At 47.5% G+C, this 26271-nt stretch overlaps 1 protein-coding gene across 2 annotated transcripts in view; it reads left to right on the top strand.

The window, feature by feature from the left end:
• Positions 1-26271, top strand: part of BTAF1 (B-TFIID TATA-box binding protein associated factor 1) — a 2675064-nt gene that overhangs the window by 906741 nt on the left and 1742052 nt on the right. For both annotated transcript variants that reach the window (XM_069611378.1, XM_069611379.1), the window contains one exon: positions 8595-8719. In XM_069611378.1, coding sequence (XP_069467479.1) covers positions 8595-8719 — 125 coding nt within the window. The remainder of the gene's footprint in view (positions 1-8594; positions 8720-26271) is intronic.

Here is a 26271-nt window from a genome sequence, read left to right as displayed (position 1 = left end):
GCACCCTGGTTTCCGGACCCGCAGGGTCAGAATGAGGCCCATTGTGTCCAAAACCTATACTTGCCCTTACGTCTAACTGTATACAGACAAACATTTGCTTTGGACTTCCTGACAGACTATCCTTAGTTTTCTTTAGGTAGGGAAATTCCACCTTGGGGGAAGCTGAGCCTTAATTCATCCTGCATTTTGAGTTAAAAGTTTGTAATGCCTTCACAGGACGTTGATGCATTAATGATCTTGGGGTTCCCTGTACATGTAACATAGGGATAGTATGACATGAATTCCCCTGTGAACACCCTATTTTGTAAATCGAAATGCAAGTTTAATACTCTGAGCCAACCACTTGATAGCCTATGCAAAGCATGTAATTTTATATATATATATATTTTCGGCCCTAGCTAGTGGCCCCAGGAAATCCATGTCTAGTGACCCGGTAGTGTGTTAAAATATACAGTGGGCACAGCGGGAAGCTGTGCTCACTGTCTATAGTGGGCCAGAAAGGCTTGTATAGTTTGGCCATAGACACCTAGTGGGTCCTAAAGAACCATATTGGGGGAACATGTACAGAGGACATGTGGGTGGAGCCATGGATAGTGCTTGTTAAAAAAAGTTTCAAATTCCTGCAATATACTGAAAAAACCTTAGTTCCGGTGTAGTTAAGTTGCACAGATTTAACACAACAAACCCTTGAAATTAAGTGGTTGTGGGTAGTCCTGACAAGCTTAACTTGGCGCCTTCCTGTTGCAAAGCCCATGAGCACATTCATATTATAAGAGAAGGGAGTCACAATGACCTACAAAATGGCATTATGGGAGGCTTAACAGACTGCCCCCCAGACTAACATGACGTCAAAACATCACCTTGCAAACCCATGTACTCTTGCGTCCCGTTCCCTTTCCTCCATACTGCATGGGCGTCCCTTGCTAGGGACGGGAGACTAAACCTTTTTCACCAGGAAAAAGCCTTCTTCCTTTATATTTAGAGGCGCGTGGGGGTGCGGCCGTGGCAGCATGCGCTGCCCTGACTCTGCCCTCCGGTGCCACACCTCAGTCCCCTTTTCCGCGTCAATGGGAACAGGCCGAATTCAACAGCACTCCTGGGTTTGGCTTCGGCCATGTAATTCCACACGCGGATACTTCTTCTGTCTTCTGTCTTATTTGTCTTTTTTATCATTCAGGAACCCGGTCCAGAGGCGGCACGCTCCTCCCCGGCGCATGTCGACTTCTACAGGGTTCAGCAGGTACCATCTTGCGACAGGCTCTTCCTGACTAAAGACCCCCACGCCCTCGGCCTACGGTGCCTTGGCCCAGACCACAGCTGGCAAGGTTGTACCGCGTGCAACGCGCTTTCCTCAAGGTCTCTGAAGAGCAGACTAGCCAGGTGGAAGGATCTTTTCCAGAGGTCACCTCTAAAGGACTTTGTCTCATTGATCCAGGCCCAAGGTAGGGCCACTCGTTTCCAGTGCACCCCGCAAGGGAGACTCCTTCCCAAGGACTTGCCCGCGCTGGAGGGACCGCTCAGGTCCTTGTACCAGCACAAGTGCTGAGGCTGAACCAGCTACTGGCTGACGGGCCGAGGGATCAGTAGAGCCTTCTGATGACGGTGCTGAGGGACAGGAAGTTTCTTTTACTGGGTCGTCACCCGAGGGGCTACACCCTAGTACCGACATGTCAGCGGGGGCGCGTTTACGAGGGTGAAACGCCTACCAGGCCTCGGCCTGAGGAACAGGGCAGACCCCATGATCCACACGAGAGTCCTGGACGGGGCGGGGCCCAGTGAGCCAAACAACACGACGCAGGCACGTGGAAGGCAGCTCGACAAAATCCAGACATCCGTCTGACACCCCTCCAAGGAAGGCAGGGGGAGGAGGACTGTGTCAAGGTGGCACTGGTATCAACCAGGTATGTGGCCTACAGCTTACCCTTCCTTCGCGCAAGGCAGGTTACCGCTGCATCCATACGGGCAGGGCACGCATCCACCCGCTACCCCGTCAGTACCCCCTACCACCAATCCAGCCTGCGAGGACAGGTTCTTTGAAAAGTTCCTCGGGCTCATGAAATCTCCACAGATGGGGGGGGGGGGGGGTCATCCTCGGGGACGCCATCAGGGACTTGCTCCCTCCAATGGCTCTGGCGCCGCTGGCCCCAGTACAGGCCACTCCGGTCTCGGTTCAGCCTCAGCAGCCCGCTCCGGCCCCCCAACTGACTGGGCAGGCGGTTCTATACCAGCCCCCGCTGCAGCCTCCATTCCACACTCCTCAGCCGGCAGCTCCTTGCAGCCCCCCTGCAGTTCCGGACCTGCATATGGACACAGAGGAGGAGGACCCCGACACGCCATCTTCAGCCAAGGCCTTCCACCAACGTCTGGCATGGCTCTCAGCCGACGGCTCCTAGAACCCCCACCCCTGCGGTGCCGGAGCCACAGGTGGACACAGGAGGAGGACCCCGACACGCCATCTTCAGCCAAGGCCTTCCACAAACGTCTGGCACGGCTGGCAGAGTACTTGGGCCTTCCTCAACCCGAGGTTGAGCAACCGGCAGAGGGGGAGGGGGGTCCTCGCAGAAGTCCTTGCGCTAAGTCCTGTAGCCAGAACGTGGATCCTGATGCAGAAGGATGTAGTTGCCTTGGCCAAGAAGGGCTGGCTCAAGCCTCACTCAGCCCAGCCGGTAAACGCTTGGACGTCAAGTACAGGCAGATGGAGGGGGATACAGTCTTGCTATCGGCCCATCCTCAGCCACACTCCTCAGTAATTACTGCGGCATCACTGTCAATCGTCCACAGCCGCCTCCTCTGTGGCACTGCTATGCAATGAGAAGATCTTGAAGGCGTACGGGAAGAAGCTGTATTCCAACGTGTCCTTGCACCTGCGTCAAGCCAACGCGCATGCCATGCTGGCAGCAGTTAACCAGAGGGTCTGGTGGGAAATTGCAGATTTCATCAGAGCTTCCGCCGCAGATTCAAGGCGGGATTGGCGGAGGCCAAAATCGTGGCGCAGGACATCATGGAGTCCTCTGTGGCCCACATTGACACCTGTGGCCGTGCCATCTATATTGCTTTGGACATGAGAAGAACGGCCTGGCTCTGTGCTACAAAATTCAACCCAGATGTCCAGGAACGCATACTAGATCTTACGTTCGAGTGGGATGACCTCGTCCACTCCACAATGGACGAGGAGCTGGATAAGAAGAAAAACAGCTCTCAAACGGCCAAGTCTTTATCCATCCTTACAAAGACCATGCCCGAACCGTACACCCAGTCACAGCAGCGCTCTTCTGAGAAGGGGCGTACGTATGGAGGGTTCCGCGGCTTCCAAGAGCGGAGGTCCAGACAGCCCGACTGTTTGTCGTCCCAGCATCAGTTCAAACAACAAAAGGGGGGTGGGGGGGGGGGGGGGAAGTAAAGGCTTTTTCCTGTCCCCCCTCCTCTGCATCAGCCTCAGGGAAAGAAGGCATGACTCACCCCTTCGGGTCCATGTGTCTCCAGTGGGAGGCAGGCTTGCTTTTCACACACATTTCTGGTGCCAGAATTTTGCGGACCCAGATCCTTTCTGTAGCCTCCATGAGGTACCGCCTTCCTATCCCAGACTCTTCCCTCCTCTCCTCCACTCCCACAGGTTGGGACAGCAACTCTTTTGGAGGAGATCCGGTTGCTCGTTGAGAGCCAGGCTGTTGAGGAAATCTCAGAATCTGTCTCCCAGCGAGGCTTGGGCTTTAATCCAGGATTTTCACCATTCAGAAGGAGAACCAGGCGGACCTGAGTATTGCTAGACCTTTCCACCCTCGACATCTCCCTACCTCTACAAAAATTCAAGATGGTTACGCCAGCTTTGATAGCAGAGACATTGTGCAAGGGAGACTGGATGTGGTCCCTGGATCTAAAGGATGCGTATCTACAGTTCCTGATCTGGCAGCCTCATCGTTCCTTCCTATGATTCAGGCTCATGGGATGCCATTTCCAATAGAAGGTGCTTCCTTTCGGCCTCAACCTGGCCCCCATGGTCTTTAACAGGCTGATCAACTCTGTGGCGGCCCTCCTCAGGGCTCACAGCCACCACATCTACCTGTACTTTGACGGCTTGCTCGTCGGGGCTACATCTCCAGAGGCAGTGCACCATACTTCCCACGCTCTTATGAACACACTTTACAAGTTGGGCGTTTGCCTCAACCTCAAGACGTCACAGCTGCAGCTCACACAGAGACTTACCTTCTTGGGCCTCATTTGGGACACATGCTCCGAGAATGTTTTTCCCTCGGAGGACAAGAACACAGCAATCAAGAGGGCCACAGCGCACTTCCTCAGCAGAGAAATGACCTCAGCTTGGTGGTACGAACACCTACTGGTCCCATGGCAGCAGTCTTCTTGGCCATCCCCAACACAATACTCTGGATGAGGATACAGCTGCACTTTGCAGCCTCCTGGAACCAGGGGCATCAGTCCGAGATGATCAATGTTCCTCCGTTGCTTCACCCAAACCTCACATGGTGTTCCAGGGACTGCAACTTGCGGACAGGCAGGCCTTTCCAGCATCCTAGACCACAGGTCACCATCACACAGACTCCTCTCTTGAGGGTTGGGGGCCACTCTGGACAACCACTGCGTCCATGGCACCTGGACCTGGCAGGAGTGCCACATCAATTGGATGGATTTGAAGGCCATCTGGGCGGTGCTCGGGGCTTTCCTTCTGGTTATCGAGGGCAAGGTCCTCATTCAGACAACTCGACCAGCATGTTCTACGTCAACAAGACGGGGGAGGTACCAGATCTCGGAGCTGCTCAGCCGCTCGCAGAGGCCTCCCATATGCCTGCCGACGGGCCCAGCACATCATATGCCGCGGCAGGGATCCTCCACCCCGCACCAGAGAAATTAGCCCTCAAAGCGTGGCTCCTGAACAGGTCACGCTAGGACATCTCAGCCTCTCAGGCTAATCTAGAGATCATACAGGGTGCCAGGAGCAAATCTATCAGTGCCCAGTATAAAAGCAAGTGTACCAGGTTATGTCACTGGGCAGACTCTAAGGGTTCTGACCCTCTGACATGTTCCCTGCACAACGTGCTCTCCTTCTTGGCGCATCACACCCATTCAGACGTGCAGCTGGACACTTGCCTGCACCTACCTGGCCTCCAATGGGGCATACAGAAACTCGGAGAGTTTTTCCTCTTCCAACCCAATTGTCAAGAGACATTTGAGGCGTCTTGCCAGGCTCTACCCGCCCATCAAGAGGCCACACCCTGTGTGGGACCTCAATATAGCCTTGGGGGGCGCCAGGCGCACAAACTATACGAACCAATGGCATCCGCTGACCTCGGGCTGGTCACCATTAAGACGGCCTTGTTAGTCGGCCTCACCTCGGCTTGCAGAATCGGCGAAATCCAGGTGCTGGTAGTCTGAGCCATACACTACGTTTCTCAAGGACAAGGTAGTCCTGCGGACACACCCAGCATTCTTACTTAAGGTGCTGTCCGCATTCCATCTGAACAAAGAAATTGTGTTGCCCATGTTTTTTGCTGTGCCCAAAGACGAGGCACAGAGTTCTGCATTGCCTGAATGTCAGGCGTGCCCTGAAATTCTACCTGGACAGCACCAAAGGCTTCCGCGGATCAGACTCCATATTTGTCACTTTTGGAGGTGCAAGTCCAGGCTATCTGGCCTCCGTAGCCCACTGGATGGTCTCAACCATCAATGAAGCATACGAGCGTAAGCAAAAGCCTCTTCCGGCAAACATGCATGCCCTTACAGTCGGGGCGAAGGCAACGGCTATCGCATTCCAGCGCTGTCCCTTGGCAAGTCATAAGTAGTACCTCTGCTTTCTGCAAACATTACTGTTTGGATGCCAGCTCTAGATCTGATGCAGCTTTCGGACAAGTGGTTCTCAGGAACCTATTTGCTTAAGGAGGTTCTCCTCTCCACCCTGGGACTACATTCAGTTGTAATTGCCCATGCAGTATGGAGGAAAGGGGACGGGAGAGTATTTATAAATTACTCACCGTAGTGACTAACATACTCTTAGTCCCCTTTCCTCCATATGTCCCACCAACCTCCCCCTAATAAAACTGGTGTCATTAGGCAATGTGAAATCTATTGTCGACTCGTCTATGGGGACTGGGGTGTGGCGCCGGAGGGCAGAGTCAGGCCAGCGCATGCTCCCAGGGCGGCACTCACGTGCGCCTCTAAATTTAAACGGGAAGAAGGGTTTTTTCTAGTGGAAAAGGTTCTGTCTCCCGTCCCTCGCGAGCGACTCCCATGCAGTATGGAGGAAAGGGGACTAAGGACTAATAGTACGTTAGTCACTACCGTGAGTAACTTATAATTTCTCCACACTGCGCTTGTAAACATTCCTCACCACCTTTCACAACTCCTTCAAATTGCTGACCTGGCACGAAGTATGATGTTACTGGGTTGTAGCAATTCTTCAGACAAACTGAGGCACCAGCTCATCTGTCCAAATGTCACTCAGTTCCAGGGGTTCCAACGGTCTCTTGTAGGATGCTTGGATAGTGGGAAACGCAACAGTGTAACCTGTTTCTCATCACAGCTTACTTTTACCAGTTTACTCTGTTGCTCAGGTGTAAGACAGAGGCTGGATAGATTTATTTAGGGCTTGCAGGAGGGACTCCGTGACTAAATGGGATTGCTTTAGTCTTTAACAGTAGCTTCCCCATCGATTGGTCTTCTCACCAGAGAACAGGCAAGGATAGGCAATCTCAAAGACCCGGGTTTCTCTTCGGGTGAGAAGATTGTGTTCTGTATTGGGAGTCCAGTTGCACTTGCACCACAGCCTCCAACATCCAATCATTACAAGTCGCTCAGAATAATGCTGTGCGTAATATTTTCAATCGGTCTCGTCGTACACACATCTCCACTTTCAGGAAAAAACTTCACTGGCTTCCCGTTAAACATCGGATAACGCACAAGATACTGACCACGACCCACAAATGCCTCAGCCTATGTAGCCCTACTTGTCAGCCCGTGTTAGCATTAAACCCAACACGAGGAACCTTTGTTCATCCTCTGCCACTATTCTCAAGCACCCAAAATACAGGACAGCCAAATTTGGAGGTACCACTCTTGATGCTCAAGGTCCCCTTCTATGGAACAAACTTCCAGCCCAGATGCGGCAGATTCAGGACTACACTGTATTCAAACGTGCCATAAAAACCCACTTCTTCAATCTGGAATAACTCTTTGACCCTTCTTCTTTCTTTGCCATGTGTGTCTGTTCGTCCAGTTTTATGTGCGCCCTGAGGCCTACGTGCGTGTTGGCGCATTACAAGAATTAATATAAATAAGTATAGACTAGTAGTGCATGTGGGCTGCAGGGAACATTTCACAGGCAATGGTGCCAGCACCCAACCTGACAGCAGTTTAAACACATCCTCCTATGTCCTGTCCCCTTTCCTCCATCCTGTACCTCCGTAATCTGTTTGCATAGTGTATCAAGCTCTCCTTTCAGGGAGTTTTCATCCGTTGTAGTTGCCCATACAGATGGCGGAAAGGGGATGGGACGTAGGAGTAAGTGTTACTCACCGGAGTGACTAACGTACTCCTAGTCCATAGTACCTTTTCCTCCATACGTCCTACCATCCTTCCCCTAAATTAAGATCAGCGAGGTTGAACCGTTCAATACACCCGGAGCATCAAAGGGGACTAAGTTGTGGTGCTGGTGGGTGGGATTAGGGGAGCGCATGTTCCCAGGGCTGTGCCCCCGTGCGCATAATAATTTAAAGTGTAAGTGTTATTTTTCTGGTGAAAAAGGGTTCCTTTCCCGTCCCTAGTGAGGGACGCCCATACAGTATGAAGGAAGGGTACTATGGATTTAGGAGTAAGTTAGTCACTCCGGTGAGTAACATTTCATTACTTGGGCACAGGCTCCAAGATTGATTAGAGCTAAATGATGGGTTTCATTCTGTAGGGAGAAGGAAGATTTTCTGCTGCATCACCAAACCAGTAAAGCAGGGTTTGCAGTAATTTGTAAGGCCCTAAACGTCGCTGACAAAATTGACGACAGATGGGCCACTGTTTTGACAGTGGGCATGATTATGTTGGACTCCAGTGGCACCACAGAATCTGCTCTGATTGGTTCCCTTAAAGGTGGTGCAGACAGGCAGGTCCACGGTGCAGCAGCAATTCAGGTCTTTGCTGCACCCCAGATCAATATTCTTTTTCAGGTGTACTTTCAGATGACCACAGGTTAAACTGTTAACTTGAGCAATGATTTTATGGCTAATGTTTGCAGAGTGGCTGCAAAGCAGTATGGGCTGCACAGTGGTTCTTGCTTCCTAGGCGTCTATTACTTTATTATCCCCTTTGACTTCTCAGAGTACATCTCCAAATGTATAGGAACAGACACTACAAAACTAGAACAAGATGCACTGGAGTGTGTAATGTACTGATGTATGTACTCTTCTGAACTTTACTGTTTCTTTTTGGGTCATGCACTGCAAGTTTAGTAGAAATCAAAAAAGACCATTACCAATGGAAAAAAGTATTGGGTTTCTACAACTAGTGCTTTAAAGCATTCTTCAAGCAGACTTATCCTGTATAAGGCACTTTTTTACAGCAAGGATGACTTATCTATTTTTATTTTTATTCTGTAGGTGCCCTTCATTGTCCGAACTCTTTGGGATGCTCTCCTAGAATTGGATGATCTAACGGCTTCTACTAACAGCATCATGACCCTTTTATCCTCGCTTTTAACATACACTCAGGTTCAACAATGCAGGTAACCTTTTGAAAGGAGTTGCATGCCTTCAGGTTTTTTCAGATACGTTTGCAACCAATATAACAATATTGTATCCAAATAGATGATGTTCTTTCAGTGCCATATTTTGTACATGGATGACAAAACCAAAGTTTCTTTGAAAAAAGGTGACGCAACTGTGGGGTTCCAACACATCTGTGGATATATTGCAGTTCGTACCATGAAAGTTTTCGATATTCATGTGCTTCGCTTAGTAAATAAATCTAGTCTTAAAGGAAAAAGCTGCAAACGGCAACAAGGTTGTCCATAACTATGCCTACTGAGTCTACTCAGTTTTCAGATTTGCTTTAATATGTGCTAGTTTATTTAAAAATGTAGTTGCACCTTGTATGACAGCAGGACTCCTTATTGGCGTTGAACTAGATAGTCCTATGACATGTCCCCTTTCCTGCTTACTCCACCAGGGACATGTCTAAAATCTTTTAGCTCAGCAACACGTCTCCCCAGCCGACCCATTTCTCCAACGCAGGACTGGATGACTGCATTAAGTGGTATATTTTTAGGTTGTCCCATACTTTTAGATTTTCAATACTTTCAAGTATGCACCACTTAATCCATCTCCAAATGTGGTTGAGCGGCCCTCTGATTATGCACCAAAAAACGTCCTTCTCTTCTTGCATGTCCTGCGAGATGCATTTCACAGCTTTTGAATCGCATGCGCTCTTTGTTGTGTCTGAGCTGGACCAGGCTTGGAACCACTGCTTGCTTTGCAATGCCATATGCAGTGAATTGAAGTTCTTCTCGTCTTGCACAAATAACATATCGCTGAATCCCTGTGGCAGTGAATGGAGAGGAGCGGCTAGTTAAGCTGGCACCACGCACTGTCAGCATGGGTAGAGGAAAATCACTCTGCTGCATGGAAAAGGCTTCAGCCTCCCTCACCACTGAATAACACTACAGCTGAAATAGCAATGGTAGAATGGTTACCTTCCATGTGGAAGAACCAGGTTCCATTCCCTAAGGACCATGGGTAGACTGACCCTTAATGAAATAACATCTACAATACCACATCGGCATGGGGGAAATAAAGTAAAACCTTTCATGAAGCACGAGGAACACAGTCCACACCTACCATCTACTCAGGAGGAGCAAACCAGATTAACTGGGGCAGTTAATTGGAACTCTTAATTGATCCAACTGTTATTCAGACTGACCAACAGGGGATAACCTACCGTTGAGGACAATACGATGTAAGCACTAATTCCACCAATGGTGAAGCCGGACAGTGCAGCCAATCGGCAGTCTGCTAAGGGGAGAAAGGAATAAATAAAATGAGAACCAGTTCAGTTGCAAGTTGTCTCAGCTGGGGGCTGGTTCCCTTCCTTACTGGTTAAGGGAAAGCAGTGGAGAAGAAGCCTGAAGCAGAGGAAGGAAGGCTGTCTTGTAGCTACCCTACTATGCTGAAGAGCAAAACCTGAGAGCCCAGCTGAACCCAGAGGGTGAGAAGAGGTCCCCTCCCCTCTGATCCAGTACCCCAGAGCGGCTGGAAGAAAGGTATGCCATGCTAGCCTGTGATAGGCGCTATGCAACCTAAAGTTCCCCATTGAAGAGGGCAAGAGGCAAGAAGGGGTGATCCCAGTTTGAAGGAGTCGCATAAAAGACTCCTCTTTTTGTTAACCTAAGAGTGAAGATAACCCCAAAAGAGGGCATAAGAGTGAGAAGACATCAACGAAGGGGAACAAGAATCAAGAGACCCCAGAAGAGGGGGAGAGAGTGAAAACACCTTGGAACAGGGATGAAAGGGAGAAATGCTGCATGTGGAGTGGGTGAAGCCCTGGAGGGGAACAAACACTCCGGAGGTGGGTTAAATGAGTGAAAACGGCTCCCCAAGTTAAGAGGATAAGACTGAAATACATAAAGTATGATTTTATTTAGATCTTTATTTGGAACATTTAACAATTACAGTGGCAACTGAATTACTTTTTCGAGGGGAGAACCTGGAACGGAACCAGCAGTCGTGCATCTTTAGTTAAGCCCTTTAGATTTGGGCGTTAGTTTTACTATAAATGTGGTAGGCTAGTATGGGATTTGGGCTAGGTACTTTATGCTTTGGAATCATCCTCAAGAATCTTTTCCTTGAAACTTTGAGTTTTAGAGTAGGAAACATAACACTTTAAGTTAATTTTCATTATTTTAGTTGATTTCCTTTGAAGCTGGACAAGAGTTCACTCATTGTAAAAGAATACAATAAAAAGCCATAAACATGACATCCCAGAGTCCTGGGTCCTGATTCTGGTTCGCAACACGTCTCTGCGAAGGCCTTCAGTGAGCGGGTTGCATACTGTGAATCAATCTTCAGAAGGCCCCCACATGGTGTTCTGGGAATTTTTTCAGCAGAAGAAAAGTGTAACGCCCACCTGGTTCCCACTGGGGCGCTGATCTAGTCTGGATTACTGCGGCCTCTTCTAGCGTGATGCGCAGGACCCGGACCACCGATTGGACAGGACCTCCAAATCGTGATTCCTTGGCCCGTAGGAATATCCGTCTGCAGATGAGAAAGGGGATTAACAGACTACAGAATGGTGTGCTAGCTCCCCCCTTCCCCCCTCCGTTCCTCTCTATTCCTCCAAACCCGGTTTAAGCTCACCTTATGGTTTGGAAGGTTGAACTCTCCATCCTGCTTCTGGCGCAGGGGCGCGCGTTCGTCCAGTTACTTCACTGGTTTTCAGAATGGCGCTGGCAAAATCCACTTTACTTTCCTGAGCGATGCGCCGTAAGTATGAAAGTTCAAGTGAGGCCCGCTTTATGCTGTCTTTCTCAACTGTGATCTGTCCTTTATTTCGGGTGCAGAATGAAGGCGATGCGTCGAGGGGTTAACCTGCCGAGGTGAGTAGTAATGAGGGAGATCCCTCTAGATGTCCTTATCATTCCTCTGAAATGTCTATAGTCCTTTCCCCATAGGGGCCGGGGTACGGTACCTGCCAACAGGGCGGCGCCGACCCGAAATGTGGAAGAAAAGCTGGTAAGTATTATGGCTGTTAATCGGGCTTTCCTTCTGTGTGTCCTTCTGCTCACCTTTTGTTTCTTCCTCTCTCCCCTAGGTGCAGAGATGTGGCGTCCGATGCTGACAGCCGTGATGGAGCCGGGAGATGGCTCGAGGGCAGGACAGGTGAGTGAAGCGTGGCGCTGCAGCGAGCAACGCCATGCTTTTAAATTGAAGTCTTCCTTCAGGGATGCTGGTGAGAAGATACCGGATGCAGGTAAGAAGCTTGAAATAATCCTTGGTTTTCACCTTTCTCTTACTTCCTTGCAGGTCTTCCAGGTTCAAGACGGGCGTGGCTGTAGTCCAGGAGCAGGAGCAGACACAGTGAGCGTTAAGCTGCAGGAAGCAGAACAACGCGAAGCATGAGCTGCTGTCTGGACGTGGCTTAAATAGCCTCCAAAGAAGTCCCAGGTATGTATCCTTCCCCAACTAGGTATGTATCCTTCCCTGGCCACGCCAGAGTGAAAAAAATAGTCCCTATGAAAAAATAGTGCCTTTCAGGTCTCAGGGAGGCCTGAACCATGCAGCATGGTCTGCATCAGGTAAGTGCACAAAACACCTCCCTTTATGAGCCTGATTTCCAACAGGCGCCAGGACTGAGTCCAAAGAGTCCCTATAAGGGGCCGCTGGGCTTTTACCCGAGGGCATGATGCCTGCTTCCGGGGGTGCTGGGCCTGGCCTGATGCTCCGGGGGTAGGCGGCATAACAAAAAGCAAGACTAAAAAAGTACATTGTGGGGAACTATCTTCCACAGCACTCTGCTGCTGGTAATGCTTTCCAAAGTGGCTCACTCTCTTGAAGGGATCCTTCCAGTTCAAGGGCAGGTAACCACCCCTGTTAGGGAGAATTCTCATTCAATGACTAATTTCCCTTACCTAGTGAGTCCCTCAGCAGCTTTGCTGGATTTCTGGAGTTTATTTTTTTCCACTTGGTAAGAATGTGAGCTTTTCTCCCACTCTTACCTGCGTTTTGCCATGTGTATCTCATCTGTTTTTGTGATTCTGGACTCGGGAGCACACCACTTCAGTAGCCCCCCTTTTGTGTGTTACACAGCACCTTCAGTGCAGTGACGCCGGGTTGTCTTTTAGACTTCCCGCCGACTCAATTTCTGGGACTGACTGTCCCCCAGAAAAGGGTAAAGTTGCCATTAACTTTACATAGTCATTTAACCACAGATCCAGTACACCCCATCTTCCCTGGAGTATTGGGAAGGGTTAATCCTTAACCCTTTTTATCTGCACCTCCTAGAGCATTGTTTTGCTCTTTTAACATTTAGACTTGGCTGGTGGCAGTGGTATCTACCCTAACCTTTCTACCGCGATTATACTATATAAACATGCTATTGTTTTAGGCTATTATATTAGCCTCGAACATAAACCCGCTTGACCAAATATTCTTTCTTTTGGCTCCAGTTGCGTTTATTCGCCATTTGTTTTTGTTAAAGTCCTCCTTGTTTTTTACTTTGCACGACAAACCAGTTTTGCCTTCTTTGTTCACTGTCTTTTGGCGGGCTTCTGCCAAGAAGACCTCCTCCAGGCACCTGGGTGTCTTGCAGAGCTACATGCTGGGACTGTTTTAGTAGACAATGTGACCTTAAATAAAAACACATCTGACTGTTGTGAGAAACCTAACAGTGTCTCCCTAGCTAGTCCACGGGGATCTGGCATCCAGGTGGCCAGGACATGGCCATTGCTATTGGATCCAGTTCCTGGGGTGGACCGGTGAACGAGAATCCCCTAGATGGGGGGGGGGAGATGGATTCCTTCCACGTAGGATATTCAAAATCACTGCTCTGCCCCCCCTTGTCCGACAAACGCTTTCGCACAACACAAGACAACGGACTAACACCAGAGCCGTTTACCTGACATGTCCCAATACAAGGGTCAGGCAGTTGACCAGAATCACACACCTGATGGCCCTTTCCCCTTCCCCACAGGGATAAAAGGTGGAGAACGACAGCACCCTACAAGCAAGGCAGACCGCACAACGTGAGAGCTAACAGCACAGCAGTTCAAGAGGAGCCGAAAGACGTAACCTTGCCCTTTCCTATCAAGGCCTGTGAAACCTCTGCAGACGGAAGCATAAGACCACGAATAAAGGCCAGCGTATGGTGCAGCAGATGTCAATGGTACACAAGGCCTTTCCCCGCTGATAGCCAAGCCAGGGAGAGACTCTGGTCTCTGTGTTACCAATCTTGACTCGAAGGAGAAGAAAGCCAAGTAGTTCATCCCAGCCACTGAGTCGAGGGGGAGTCTTTAAGAAACTTGGCTGTGTTGAACGAAAAAAGGCAAACCAATAATTTGAACTTGGGAAGCTTAAAGGAACTTTTGAGACTGTGGGGGAAAGCCTGCAACAGAGGCATCGGCACCATTTGGGTGCTCACGCAGAAGGCTCTGGGCGATTACCCGAAGGTAGAGACTACCATAACCAAAAGACTTTGGGAAGAGGCGAAGATAGGTCAAAGTGGTCATACAGGGGTCTTGTAAAATCCTCTGTACCGTCAATTCTTTGTCCGACAGATTGTGAAGAAGGGAAATGAATCCTGCATGGTGAAATCAGTAAAACTGTTTCATAAAGTTGGCAGAAGTGAACTTGGTGGAGGGATGCTAACAAGAAGGGGCGAAGTCTAAAGTTCCATAGTGAACTGTTTGCTAAAGTTGGCGAAGGAACCCGGTAGAGGGAAGCAGACAACCAAGGGCAAAACTTGATGAACGGTCTAAAAAGACATTGAAACTTGTGAACCCAAAGGAGGGGGAGGCTTGCGTCTAAAAGTGGTCCAAGCCCGAAAGAGGGAGATACGAGGTAGAAATTTGTCACCCAAAGTGCATTGAAAAGGAACTGTTGAAATAGATTTGTTGAACACGATTTGGTGCAAGGTCCATGCCTGAGAGAGGGGGACCCAGGGGTAAAGCCATCAACCAAAGTATAAGAAAAGCAGAGCTTTGTGTTTGTTGGAAACATCAGGCCTTTAAGACAAGAGACTTTTGATTGAAAAGAGAAGAACCTGATAGCTGATATGGAACTGTTGGCTCGTGCTGTGAAGACTCGAACATGTGCTGTGCTCCAAGGTCCCACTTTGTCCCGTGCTGAAAATGTGGGCAAGGGAGACCCCTGGCAATCGCATCCTGACTTATTATTTGTGAACACTTGTTTCTTTATTAAACCCTTTGTATAATTAGGTGTAAAGCATTGGCAATAGGTTTTTCTTAGTATAGGCCCTTTTATTTTGACACGACTCCACAAGGACTGCCTTATTTTTCATTTGATGGTGAACGCTTGCTCCCATCTTTAGGTTTAGGTTAGCGTTTTCCACCCTGCATTCATTGTTCAATAAACACCCTTGAACTGTGATCACTTGTCTTTACTGTTGCCACCATGATTTCCTTACACTGCCTGTCCTATTTCTTCTCTGACCCTTCCCAGCTGACATAACACACTGTGATGCAATCACTACTTTTCCAACATCTATTAAATTATCGTAATGTGGGGGTGGCAGGCAGAGTAGCGAGCTATAGAGAAGTATCCAGGTTCATTCAGACTTCTCCCTGTGATGCTATGGATCCCCGCCAAGCCCCATAAACCACACTGGAGGCATCGCCTTGGACACGCACCGCACTGGTGGTATTTTGGTGCTGTGATTTTCACGGGGTACTGAATAAGGCATCTTCAATTTTCTCCTGATGCAGTGATCAATCTGAAGATGGCGCTGGCAGCATGGGCACTGGCACATTCTAATCCCGGCTGCTTGCATGTCTGGTGGTAACTCCAATGGTGGCTGAGATTTGGTCGCCCCCGCCCCTCTCCCCTTGGAGCATAACCCTGACCTTTGGAGCACTCCATAAGTTGCAGAGACTAGAGGAAGCTCCACCCTAATCAAGTGAACCGACGTAACGGCGTCTTCAGTTGGGACCTGTTTCGACCTTGTAAAGACTATGTACAGCAAGGGGATAGGCCTCTAGTTTAAGGTCTGTCTCTCCCCCACTGACCCCAAACTTAAGCAGTGGAAAGCATTATGTCAGTGGTTTGGACCTGAAATGTCTGTCTCTCACACACACACACACACACACGTACACATGCACCTCACCCACACACACACACACACGTACACAAGCACCCGTATTCCTGCATATACTCCTCTCAGCCATCACTTGTTAAGGGTATTTTCCAAATGTCTCGGGTGAGGTGATCAATCCTAATAAGAACCATTATCAGCGGTCCAGTCTCTTCCAAAATACTGAGACGGAGGTGAGCAGAAATAGTTTGATATAGAAGTGGCATTGGACTGCTATCCCAGAGAAGTGAAGGGGAAACCTTGCACCCCAACAGCTAGTGGAGAACTGGGAACTGCTTTGACCCCCCCCCCCACCCAAAAGGGGGTGAACCCCTGGGCAACTGCAGTGTGCCAGAGGGAAGCTAGAGGATTCCTCACTAGGTTAGTGCAGCTGAAATCAGGAGTTCTCCATCTCGTGGCAGAGCGAGCTATCCGTGGCGGAGAAGGTGTCCAGACAGTTTTATAAGGTACTACAGGACAGCCCGGTGAGTGACACGCTTCGAAAAGGCTTGCAGAAGGAGCAGAGCGCGACGAAGCAAGTCGTGCTTCCTGAAGGCGGCAGAGGCTGGGATGCTGCCCAGAGTACAGACTCCCACCGAAGATCCTGAGAAACCATAAAGAGAAAGCATCTGAGCCCAAGGAAAGGGTTGGGACACAGAAGCACAGTTGGGTCAGTGCAATGAAAGCCCTAAACTGGGGTTTGGAACCCAAAGTATGGACTGAAGACAAAGGTGTATCTGGGACCGACAATACTAGTTTGCGGAAGCAATGCCCAAGAGAAGTTGAGGGGAGAGAAGGAGAAACGCTTAGTTTGGGAACTTTGCAAAAGCACAATAGTTACTAGTCTGGGAATCGCATCCAAGGGAAGCAAAGCCTGAGAGAGGTCAAGGGGAGTGAAGTTTAACCTCTTCATGAACTTTGTGAAGCTATTAAGTGTGCAAAAAACCCTGGTAGGAGAGTATACCAGGCAAAAGTCAAGTGTATAAAGCTGCATAAAAGCATCCCAAGGAAGACCCATGCCCCTGAGATTTTTACTTGCATGGCATTTAGAGAGCGAGTGAGAGAGATTGTTTTATAAGTCCTTGTAGGAGAGTATACCAGGTAAAGAGCGGATCTGGAATTTGCACCAATAAGGAGTGGTAGAAGAAAACCTGGCAGGCGAACATGCTAGGTGTTTTCTGAGAATGGGACTCTCGCCCAAATGGTGCTTCTAAGAAAAAATAATTCTAGGCAAGATAAATGCTGATGAGAATTGAACTGTATTGTGAGGTCTTGGGGAAGGGATCCATATTCCCTGGAGTGAGTTGCGTTACAGGATGAGAGCTGTCCTTTTTATCAGCAGAATTTGGTTCGTTTTGAACTTTTGCTTTCAATGGAAAGACTACTGGGGAAGAGAGTCGTCCCCATTGAAACTGTGAACGTTGACCCCCATTGAAACTGAACGTTGACCATTTGGAACTTTTAAAGTTGATTTGAACATTTGTGCACTTCAAGAAGCAGAGACTGTACCTGTGGCAGTGTGAGAGAGCCAGGATAGGGCTTTGAACACATGACGTATATTTATTTTGGGCATCTGGACAATGGATTGGTCCTTCGTTTGAGTTGGTTGGGAGTAGGGGACAGCAAGGTATTTTCCAACCCTTTTTTACTTTGAATAAAAGTTTGTAACCGCAAACATGACTCCTGTGTCCACGTCTCATTCCTGGCTCCTCACAATATCTCCAAGCTAAATTCTATTATTTACCTGCCTGTAATTTGTGGTCTTAGGATTCACTTCTTTCGGTTCCACGGTTCTGTAGGTCTACACAGACATGCATTTTGTCATGGCAGCAATTGTAACGAAGCAACTGCCTTGCTCACTGCTCAATGTTTTTTCGATTCAAAACCGTGCTACTGTCGGTCCTTAAAAGTGAGACCATTGTTTTGCCTTTTGCTGAATTGCATTGTGGTATTTGTCCCTCCCAGTCAAGATGGGGTGACGGGGGGCTCATGCCACAATTTTACTTTTTACCCAACATAGTTCCATACGGATTTATATATTTGAGTGACACTGTGGTATTTGTACTTTTCAAGTTATCTTTATTTGTTGATTTAAATTAATGTGTTTATAGTTCCGAGGAACTATTTCACATAGTTGCAAATTATAAATTATATCCACACTGAGGAAGACGACTGCAGTGATGGGTCATCAAAACGAGTGTGGACACCATTGGAGCCATGAGAAATTGTTTTAGTCGAGGCCCACTGATGCCTTTCCCGGAGTAGACATTAATAATCTGCTTTTGAACTTTGTGACTGATGAACACAGCTGGCCTTTGGTCGGTTGGGTAGCTTATGGTTGTGAGTGTGCCATCTTGGAATTGCGACTCCGATGCAGTGATTCTCTCCAACATGCACTTTAATGTTTAGCACTTTGTACCTATGCACCGTTTGCACTTTATTGCATTTGTATGTCATTTGCTAATGTTTTACTCTTCTAGGTGAGATATGTCTGTACTCCATGTTACACACCAATATATTTCTGTATTAAAATAAATACTTCTACTTGTTTATGTTCAATTCGGCATGTTCCACTTCGAACTGTGGGATCACTGGCCCCACAGTAAAAGTTAATTGAAATCATGGTACATTAATTATGCCTATAGTGTTTCAAGCTGTGACAGCCATCATTAAAACAACTTTCCACTCCTTACCACCTGACAGGGAGAGTAAGAAGTTGGATGCTTGGAGATGCAAATTGTTTATTTTAAGCAACCTTGCCTTGAGGGCAGTTAATGGTTCGTCAGTGAACTGTTTTTTGGTCTTTAGAATGTGGTGTCGGAGGCAGCAGAGAATCTGCTCCCAAGAAAGTTGAGCGGGCTTCGGCACCCTAGTATAGGATGGCGGGGAGCTGGCACGTCGGATCTCTGTCTGTTTCTGACTCGACAGACTGTGTAGTCTGTGCCTTGTGACTAGGAACGTCCATTATTTCCATGCCTAGCCCATGCGTAAGAGCAGGCTATTTGAGCTGTAGTGCCAAGCGGTTGAAAGTACAAAGGCATATTAAATGGGAGTAATACCTTAGAAATTACCTTTGAATGACTGAATTACATTACATTCAGGGAGTCTAAGCGAAAGCATTGATAATTGTACATCGAACAGAAAATAGTGTTTTCATTTGGCAGTCTGGTACAGGCACCAAGTGATCTTGTGATTAGAACATTGTGCGCGTTTCGTGTAAATGACCGCTCTGACTGCTCTCTAGGCTTTCAGGGATGAGCACCAAGTGTTCCAGTAAATAGTCAACAAAGCTGAGATAGCAATATGAAGGAAATAATAAATTGCAGAACTACAAAACTTCCTGTGGAGCCTTTTGCTGTCAAGCAGCTTTTTAAAGTGGGTGAAAGGTGAGTCCGCTTTCCTCATAATAAAAACAATCTTTTCACTTTGCAGGAAAAATGTTGTACTCCGATACTGGACCAGTGAGCTTAACCGCTTTTGGGGCTCAACCACTTTTTTGCTTCCTAGTATGCCAATAGTGGGAGTTGACCATTTCAGACCAAATATTATAAAAGGGAAGATTTCGTAAGGCAGAGCAGGAGATTGCTGTTGGCAGGCAGCGAGGCGGTAGAAACGCAGCTGTAAGAAGCAGCACTGGGCCCTTGCAAAGGAAACAGATTTTAGTCTTGATTAGCTACATGCTGGCACTGTGACCAGTCCTAATTGACGGTTTTTTATGCCTTTTTTGTGCTTTTTTTGGAAAAGCTCATGGTGCTTTAATATGTGGTGAGATTGGCATGGTAGCGAGAGATAAACTCAAACGGGTTAGTTTGACACCTTTGTTTACTAAGGCTTTTGGGTTGGTGTAATGCCTAACTGGCCCTAACTCTCAAGGGACAGTCCGCTTAACTGATTTTTCTAATGGCCATCGTCTAGTAGTTCAAAATGAGTCGGTCTGTGTTTGAACCTATGCGTGCCCTCCCTCCATGCAAAAATGTGACGGAGTCTTTCAAAAATAAGAAAATACTGGTTCAACAAAAATGTGAACCAGGGTTGGTTCCAGGTGGTCTTCTTACCAGGTGCTGCTTGGTCAATGTCAAACAAACAATAGAGCTGCTCGTAGGACCTTTTTTAGGCCTCTTGTAGTTAACAAAGTTATGTTTTCTGGGGTTCCCTTCCCCACGTTTCAGTGTGGTCAAATTCCAAAATACCATCACAGTTCCTTCTGTAAGCTTCCTGGGGTTCCATTCCCCCAAGCTTCAAAACTCGCTATGTTAAAATAATTTTTATTAATCTTTCTAAGCATTACAATTTAAGAATAAATAAGTTGGATACTTAAAACCGACATGCAATCTTTGGTGGAATTTAAATTTGTTCTTTGCATAGAATTGAAAACATGTATGCTTTGTCTTGTAAAAATCTACCCAAATTGAATGCCACATTGAATGCCACATGGAATATCTTTGTCATATTTAATGTAAAATACTAATCTTATTTTGAATTGTCTTTCTTTTTTTGTATCCAAGTTTTTGTTTGTCTCCCGTCAGTCTTATCCCATTTTGCTAATATGTTCAAGCAGAACGTTGAAATATAATAATTGGTTTGTTAATGACAATTTAATTTATCCCCAAAAAATAGTTCTCTATTGTAGTAACCTGTTTTATGAAATATTCTATGTAATCAAGCTTGAAACCTCTTAAAACAACCAAAATACCATGCCAAATCTACAGGACACGAGGTTCCCTTCCCCAGGCTCGGGCCCCTTTCAACTCTTAAACAGTCACTCTTTATCGGGATGTACTCTGATTTCCATTTGTTAAACGCACATCACTCCTGCAATGTTTTACTCAACAGTTCTTTCATACACTATTTCTTTTAGAGGTAGGACCAGAGGCTTTCGAAAACTTCAGGCTCTTGCTTTTTCCTAGGCGTGACCACTGTGACCCTGTAGCCCCTCTCTTGGCTTTTGTTTCTCTGACTATGTTCGCGCCTCTTGTACCTGCCTGCTTTGCTCATGTGCCTGCACCTTTTGTTTAATTCACTCCTCTTTTACTGAGTGACTTGTCTCGTGACTCTCTTGTGCATCTCACTTTCCTTTCTTTCACTTTTCTTTTTCTATCTGTTTTGCTCCTCTTGGGACACTTTACTTTCAACGTGCTTTCAACTTTTGTTACAGGCTACTTTCCCACTTTGTCCTTTTTTGCTTCTGTGCCCCTTTCGCGCCACTTTACCTTTGAAATGCTTTCTTCCTTTTACTTTCTTGCTCACTAGTTATGCTTTTCGCTTTGTGCAGCTATCTAATCTAGCTTTAACTCTTACTTTCTTTCTTTTCCCCGCTCCAGCCACCTGCACGCTCCCGAGTTTCTCCTTCTCATGAGAAAGTCATTGGGTAGTGCAGCGCTGGCAAGCAATTTCGTCAGGGTGCTGTGGGCAGAGGTCAGGGTCTCACCACATGCCCCTCTGGCACCCTTGTTCCTGGTGCAAGGGAACAAGCACTCGCACAGATTCTGCCAGCCGAGTACCAGCTGCCATCCTCTGGCTTGTAGGAGGCTTGTCTTCTCTAACACTCTGCAGCACACTCTACACACCGGGCCAGCGTTCCAGCACGTCACTCTCCTCCGGATCCTTAGTCCTGCATCTCCCAGCTTCTCGCGTCCTCTGCTTGCCCCAGCTCGCTCATTCACCTGATCATGACCACACCATATGTAGGGAACCATCTTGTTAAAATATTGGAAAATGGGGAAATAGTCAGTATTGGGTGCCAGACTCTGCCTGACTCAACAGGACAGTGTGAGCGTTTTCTACAGTCTGTTGTCCTTGCTTTTCCCATGTTAACAATAGGGGTAATCTTCATGGATCTCGGTGGCCTCCTCCTCGTCTGTTTCTCAAGATTGGGAAGGGGAAGGTGAGCTGTGATTGTAAACACCCCACAAAAGCTGAGGGGAGAGTAGGTTAAGGTGTATCTTGGACTGGGAAAAACTGCATCTTGCCTGAGGGCATTCTCGTCCCACTCCCCTGTGACAAACCACCGAGGTGATCCTCCATCGCTTGTCTACCCCCCAGTGTCGGGATCCAAAAGCGATGGCCCTTCCCTGGCCACCTGAACGGAAGATCCTGAGGGAGTGGTTGGGATAACAGTCAGGTTTCTAAGTGGCCTTTGACATTTTTCCTGGATTTTAGACCATCCAAAGCATCGTCTCCATTTCCAACCCTCATCTCCCTTACTTCTACAGATAGTATGAGGGGTTGTTTACCTGTCATTGAGATCACATTGAGAAAGGTACTGAGTTATTGGAGGGGAAGTGCCTTGGGGTGAGGTGCATTTACGTGCTTCTATGAAGATTGGCTAGCAAGATTTGGCGCGATTGCCTAGCAAGACCTGGTGAGGCAGGTAGTTGTATTTTGAGGTAACTATATCTTGCAAAATGTTAATCAGTCTGAAGTCTTGAGTAGATGTCGTGTCAATTAAAGATTGCTGCATATTCATTAATGACATTTTACATTTAAATGTGTTCAAGTGACCATTATGGTGGTAAAGTTTCTATATCACTTATTTCTCATTATTAAACGATTTTCTTCGTACATGAGAGCATAAGAAGCATTCATTGTGTTCATAACTAAGTTTTCTGTCAAATGCATTGTGTACTGATGTGTCATACATGGTACATGCCTTTTTAATACTCTTGTGGAGGGTTACCGGAAGGTATGAGCAGTAGGCTAATACAGAATGTGACAGTAAACCTCCTGTGCAGACCAATGAGTAGCAGCCACCCACTGCAGGGGGTTAATTGCCTACTCTCTTTACTGATGGGCAGTGACCGGTATAAGGCCTTCCCTATCTGTATTCCTACCACAGCCCCTTCTGAGAGACAGGGGATTTTTGGACTTTCGGCTAGGGGTGCAGATGGGGCTCTGGAGAAAGGGTGATGAGAATCATGTCACTTGGGCAAGGGTGCCATCATAAGGAGGCACTTCTGAGTGAGGACCTCATGGTTCGCTCCAGACATTCAAGCAGAGCTTCTAAACCTGCCCATCATTGGGCACAACCTCTGTCAGTTTGAGGAGTCCAAAGAGTCAGTCATTCTTCCAGATCAAGATTTGGTGCACACAAAAAATAAACAAAATTCAGTAAATCCAAACGATGGGCAAGTCCTTTTACCAATGCAGAAAATGTAAACCATGAAGCCATAGCAAACGGGCCGAGGTGAACAGGGAGGAAAAAACAGTGAGACCTTCAAAACCAAAAAGGTTCATCTTTGAATCGTACAAAAACAGCAGCCAAGTTCCACTCCTGGGTCACCACTGCTGGGGTACCCATCTGCCTGCGATTGGCCCTAAAGAGGACCCTAGATCAGAGCTCTTTATTCGCTATCCCCCGTTATGCAGATCTTGCTGGGATTGTGCATTACTTTTCCACCACACCAGTTTGTTCCTGCTTGGGATTTTAATTGAGTTTGAACTTTTCTGATGAGCACTCTGTTTGGGGACATGCATTCTCCAGCAATGGATCTTTCATAGATTGAAATGCTTTATGATTTGTCCCCGTTGTCGGCTGGGTATCATCGCTAACGTAGAGCTGTTTATTTTATACAATTAATACTGCAATCACTTTAGTGCTCTAGTTGTCATTTTGGGTCATATTGCCCGACAGCCAATAGAAAAGGCTCCCTTAGCTCCACCCAGAGGCCATCCCCAGATTTTTCTACTGCACTTTGTGTTGGGAAGCTTCAAAAATCTCATTTTCACAATGATTTCCTGAATCCTTGACTCCAGCATAGTCTTGGGGGTGGGGGGCTGCTCAGATTCCCCTGGCCTTTGCCCAAAATCTCATCTTCAAGTGTGAGGCTTTCACCCGTCAATCGCAGATGCACGTCTTTTCAAGGCCTGTGCCAGCTGTGGCCTCAAGAATGTCAACGTGGAAAACTTCCATAAAGACTGCCTCTACTGCCGTTATCTGGTACATGACATCCAGGACTCTTCAATCTGTCAGCTGTTTTCAAAAAACACTCTCCACGACTGCATGTTAGTGGCTTGACTCGATGACACAGGTGGCCTCTGACTCTGCTCCATTCTGGGGCCATGCCTACCTCAGGCAGAGCAGTCCAGTCTGTAGGGGGCAGACCCCTAATCACCTTAACCTAAAGCAGTCCCACCACTTAAAGAACGAGTGCAAGTTTTAAGGTAAAGTAAGTTAATTGTACAATCGTCCGGTGAGGTGCTAGATGGCACTGTGGGCCCAAACTAACCCAAGTCTCATCCAAGCACATACATTGACCCATTATATACGTTTTTGCAACAGCTAAAACACTCCCATATGTTATATTGCAATCCACATCCCCACACACGATTAGACAAAACGTATACAAAGAAATCCCATCTTTCTCCACTTCTAGACTATCTGATCTACCATCTTCAGATCGTATTCGTAGCACACCCCTTCCTGTGATTCGTCCGAGGTACTTTGTGACCTCATTGCACAATAAAACATTTGCGTACAAACATGATTAATTTACAAGTAACAACTGGTCTGAGCCCTTTAACCCTAAACATGGTCTGCATAGATGCGTTATGCAACATGAGGAAAGCTGAGTAAACTCATTCCCTTTCAACTGTTGATAGCTATCTCATCCGCCCCGGCTTACTGGCTCCATTTAAACATTGTTATTTACACAACTACCACTTCAGCACACATGGCGTCTAGTTCCACCCTGAGAAAATAATTGAGTGTTGGACACTGTGGCTGCAGGTGCCACTTCGCTCCATATTTGTTGCTGGCCATAGAAAATGGCCGGATCCATCTGCAAGACTTCAATGAAAGAGATGACATATGTCTCCCACGGAACTACTGTTAGGGAGAATTCTCATTCTATGGCTAACTTCCCTCACCCAGTGAGTCCCCCAGCAGCTTTGCTGGATTTCTGGAGTTTATTTTTTCCACTTGGTGCATGTGTTTTGCCATGTGGATTTCTACTGTTTGTGTGATCTTGGGCTCTGGAGCACACCACTCCATGAGATCCACTTTTAGTGTGTTGCATAGCACCTTCAGTGCAGTGACACAGGGTTGTCTTTTAGACTTCCCACTGACTCCATTTTCTGGGGCTGACATCTGTCCCCCAGAAACAGGTAAAGTTGCCATTTACTTTATGTAGTCATTTAAAACTACAGACCCAGTTCACCCCATTTTACATGGAGTACTGGAAAGGGTTCATTCCTATCCATTTTTGTCTGTGCCTCTGAGCTTTGTTTTGCTCTTTTAACATTTAGACTTGGCTGGTGGCAGTGGAATCTACCCTAACTTTTCTTCAGCAATTATACTCTATAAATGTGGTACTGTTCCAGGCTATCATATTAGCCTCCAACATAAACCTGCTTGACCAAATACTTTCTCTTTTGGCTCTAGTCGGGTTTATTCGCCGTTTCTTTTTGTTAAAGTCCTTCTTGTGTTTTACTTTGCGTGGCAAACCAGTTTTGCCTTCTTTGTTCACTGTCTTTTGGCGGGCTTCTTCGAAGAAGCCCTCCTCTTGGCGCCTGGCTGTCTAGGTGGGCTGTATGTGAGGGAGGGGTGTAGTCACCCCCTGCACAGGGTATCCTAGGAAACCAAAGTTGCACTTTGTTGTGATTGGCTGGGGTGGTTGTCTGAGCCAGACAACCCCCCTGCTGTGTGATTGACAGCCAGGCTGTGTGAATGGGGGATTTTTGTATAAAAGGCAGGACTCTTGGGCTGGAAGTAGGAGTCACCACTGGAACTGCAAGGCACCAAAGAGAAGCGGAGAAGACTGCTGCTGCAACTACCGGGTCCCGGTGGAGCCCTGCTACAGTCCTGAGCTATCTACCCTTCAACGACAAGAGAAGATCCAGTCCGGAGTCGTCTTCCGTTGAACCTGGTGGGATCAACCAGCTCCTCTTCCACAGGCAGAGGATCCTCTTCTTGGTCGAAATCGCTGCACATTGCTGTAGTGGTCCGGATAGCCATCTGTAAAGCCTCTCCTGTTTTAAAGGAGCGCACCTTTTATTCACCGTCGCTGCTGCTGGCCTCATCCCTGGGTAGTGCAGATCACTCCAGATGTCGTCCTTGTCCCTACGACTGAAGCTTTAGGAACCGTGAGTCTGCAGGAAACTACCAGGAACAACTGCCGTGGCATCAGCTTCTTCAAAGAATTAAGGTACTGTGTCTAGCTTTGAGGAACTAGGGTGAACCCTTTTCTCCTCATCCAAGGCTTGCCCTTGTCTTCCTTCCCTCTTATAACTTTTGCTTCCTCTGTGACAATATCCAAGTACTCCTGGCAACCTTGAATCGTTAACTATCTGACTGTGTGATCCTCGACAACAGGAACCCAGTTCCACTTGACACTGACGCAGGCCTATTGACTTATCTTCTTGTATTTGTATATTTGTATTGCGCACCCTGCCCAGGGGCATCAGGGCGCATGTTTGAAAAGGCAGTTACAGATAAGTGTTACAAAGATAGGTACATGTTACATTATATATACATATTTACAG

This window comes from Ambystoma mexicanum, chromosome 8 (assembly GCF_040938575.1).
Source record: "Ambystoma mexicanum isolate Mex_15411 chromosome 8, UKY_AmexF1_1, whole genome shotgun sequence".
NCBI classification, from domain to species: Eukaryota; Metazoa; Chordata; class Amphibia; order Caudata; family Ambystomatidae; genus Ambystoma; species Ambystoma mexicanum.
Note: the sequence above shows the minus strand (reverse complement) of the source record. Positions and strands in the feature narration are given on the sequence as shown.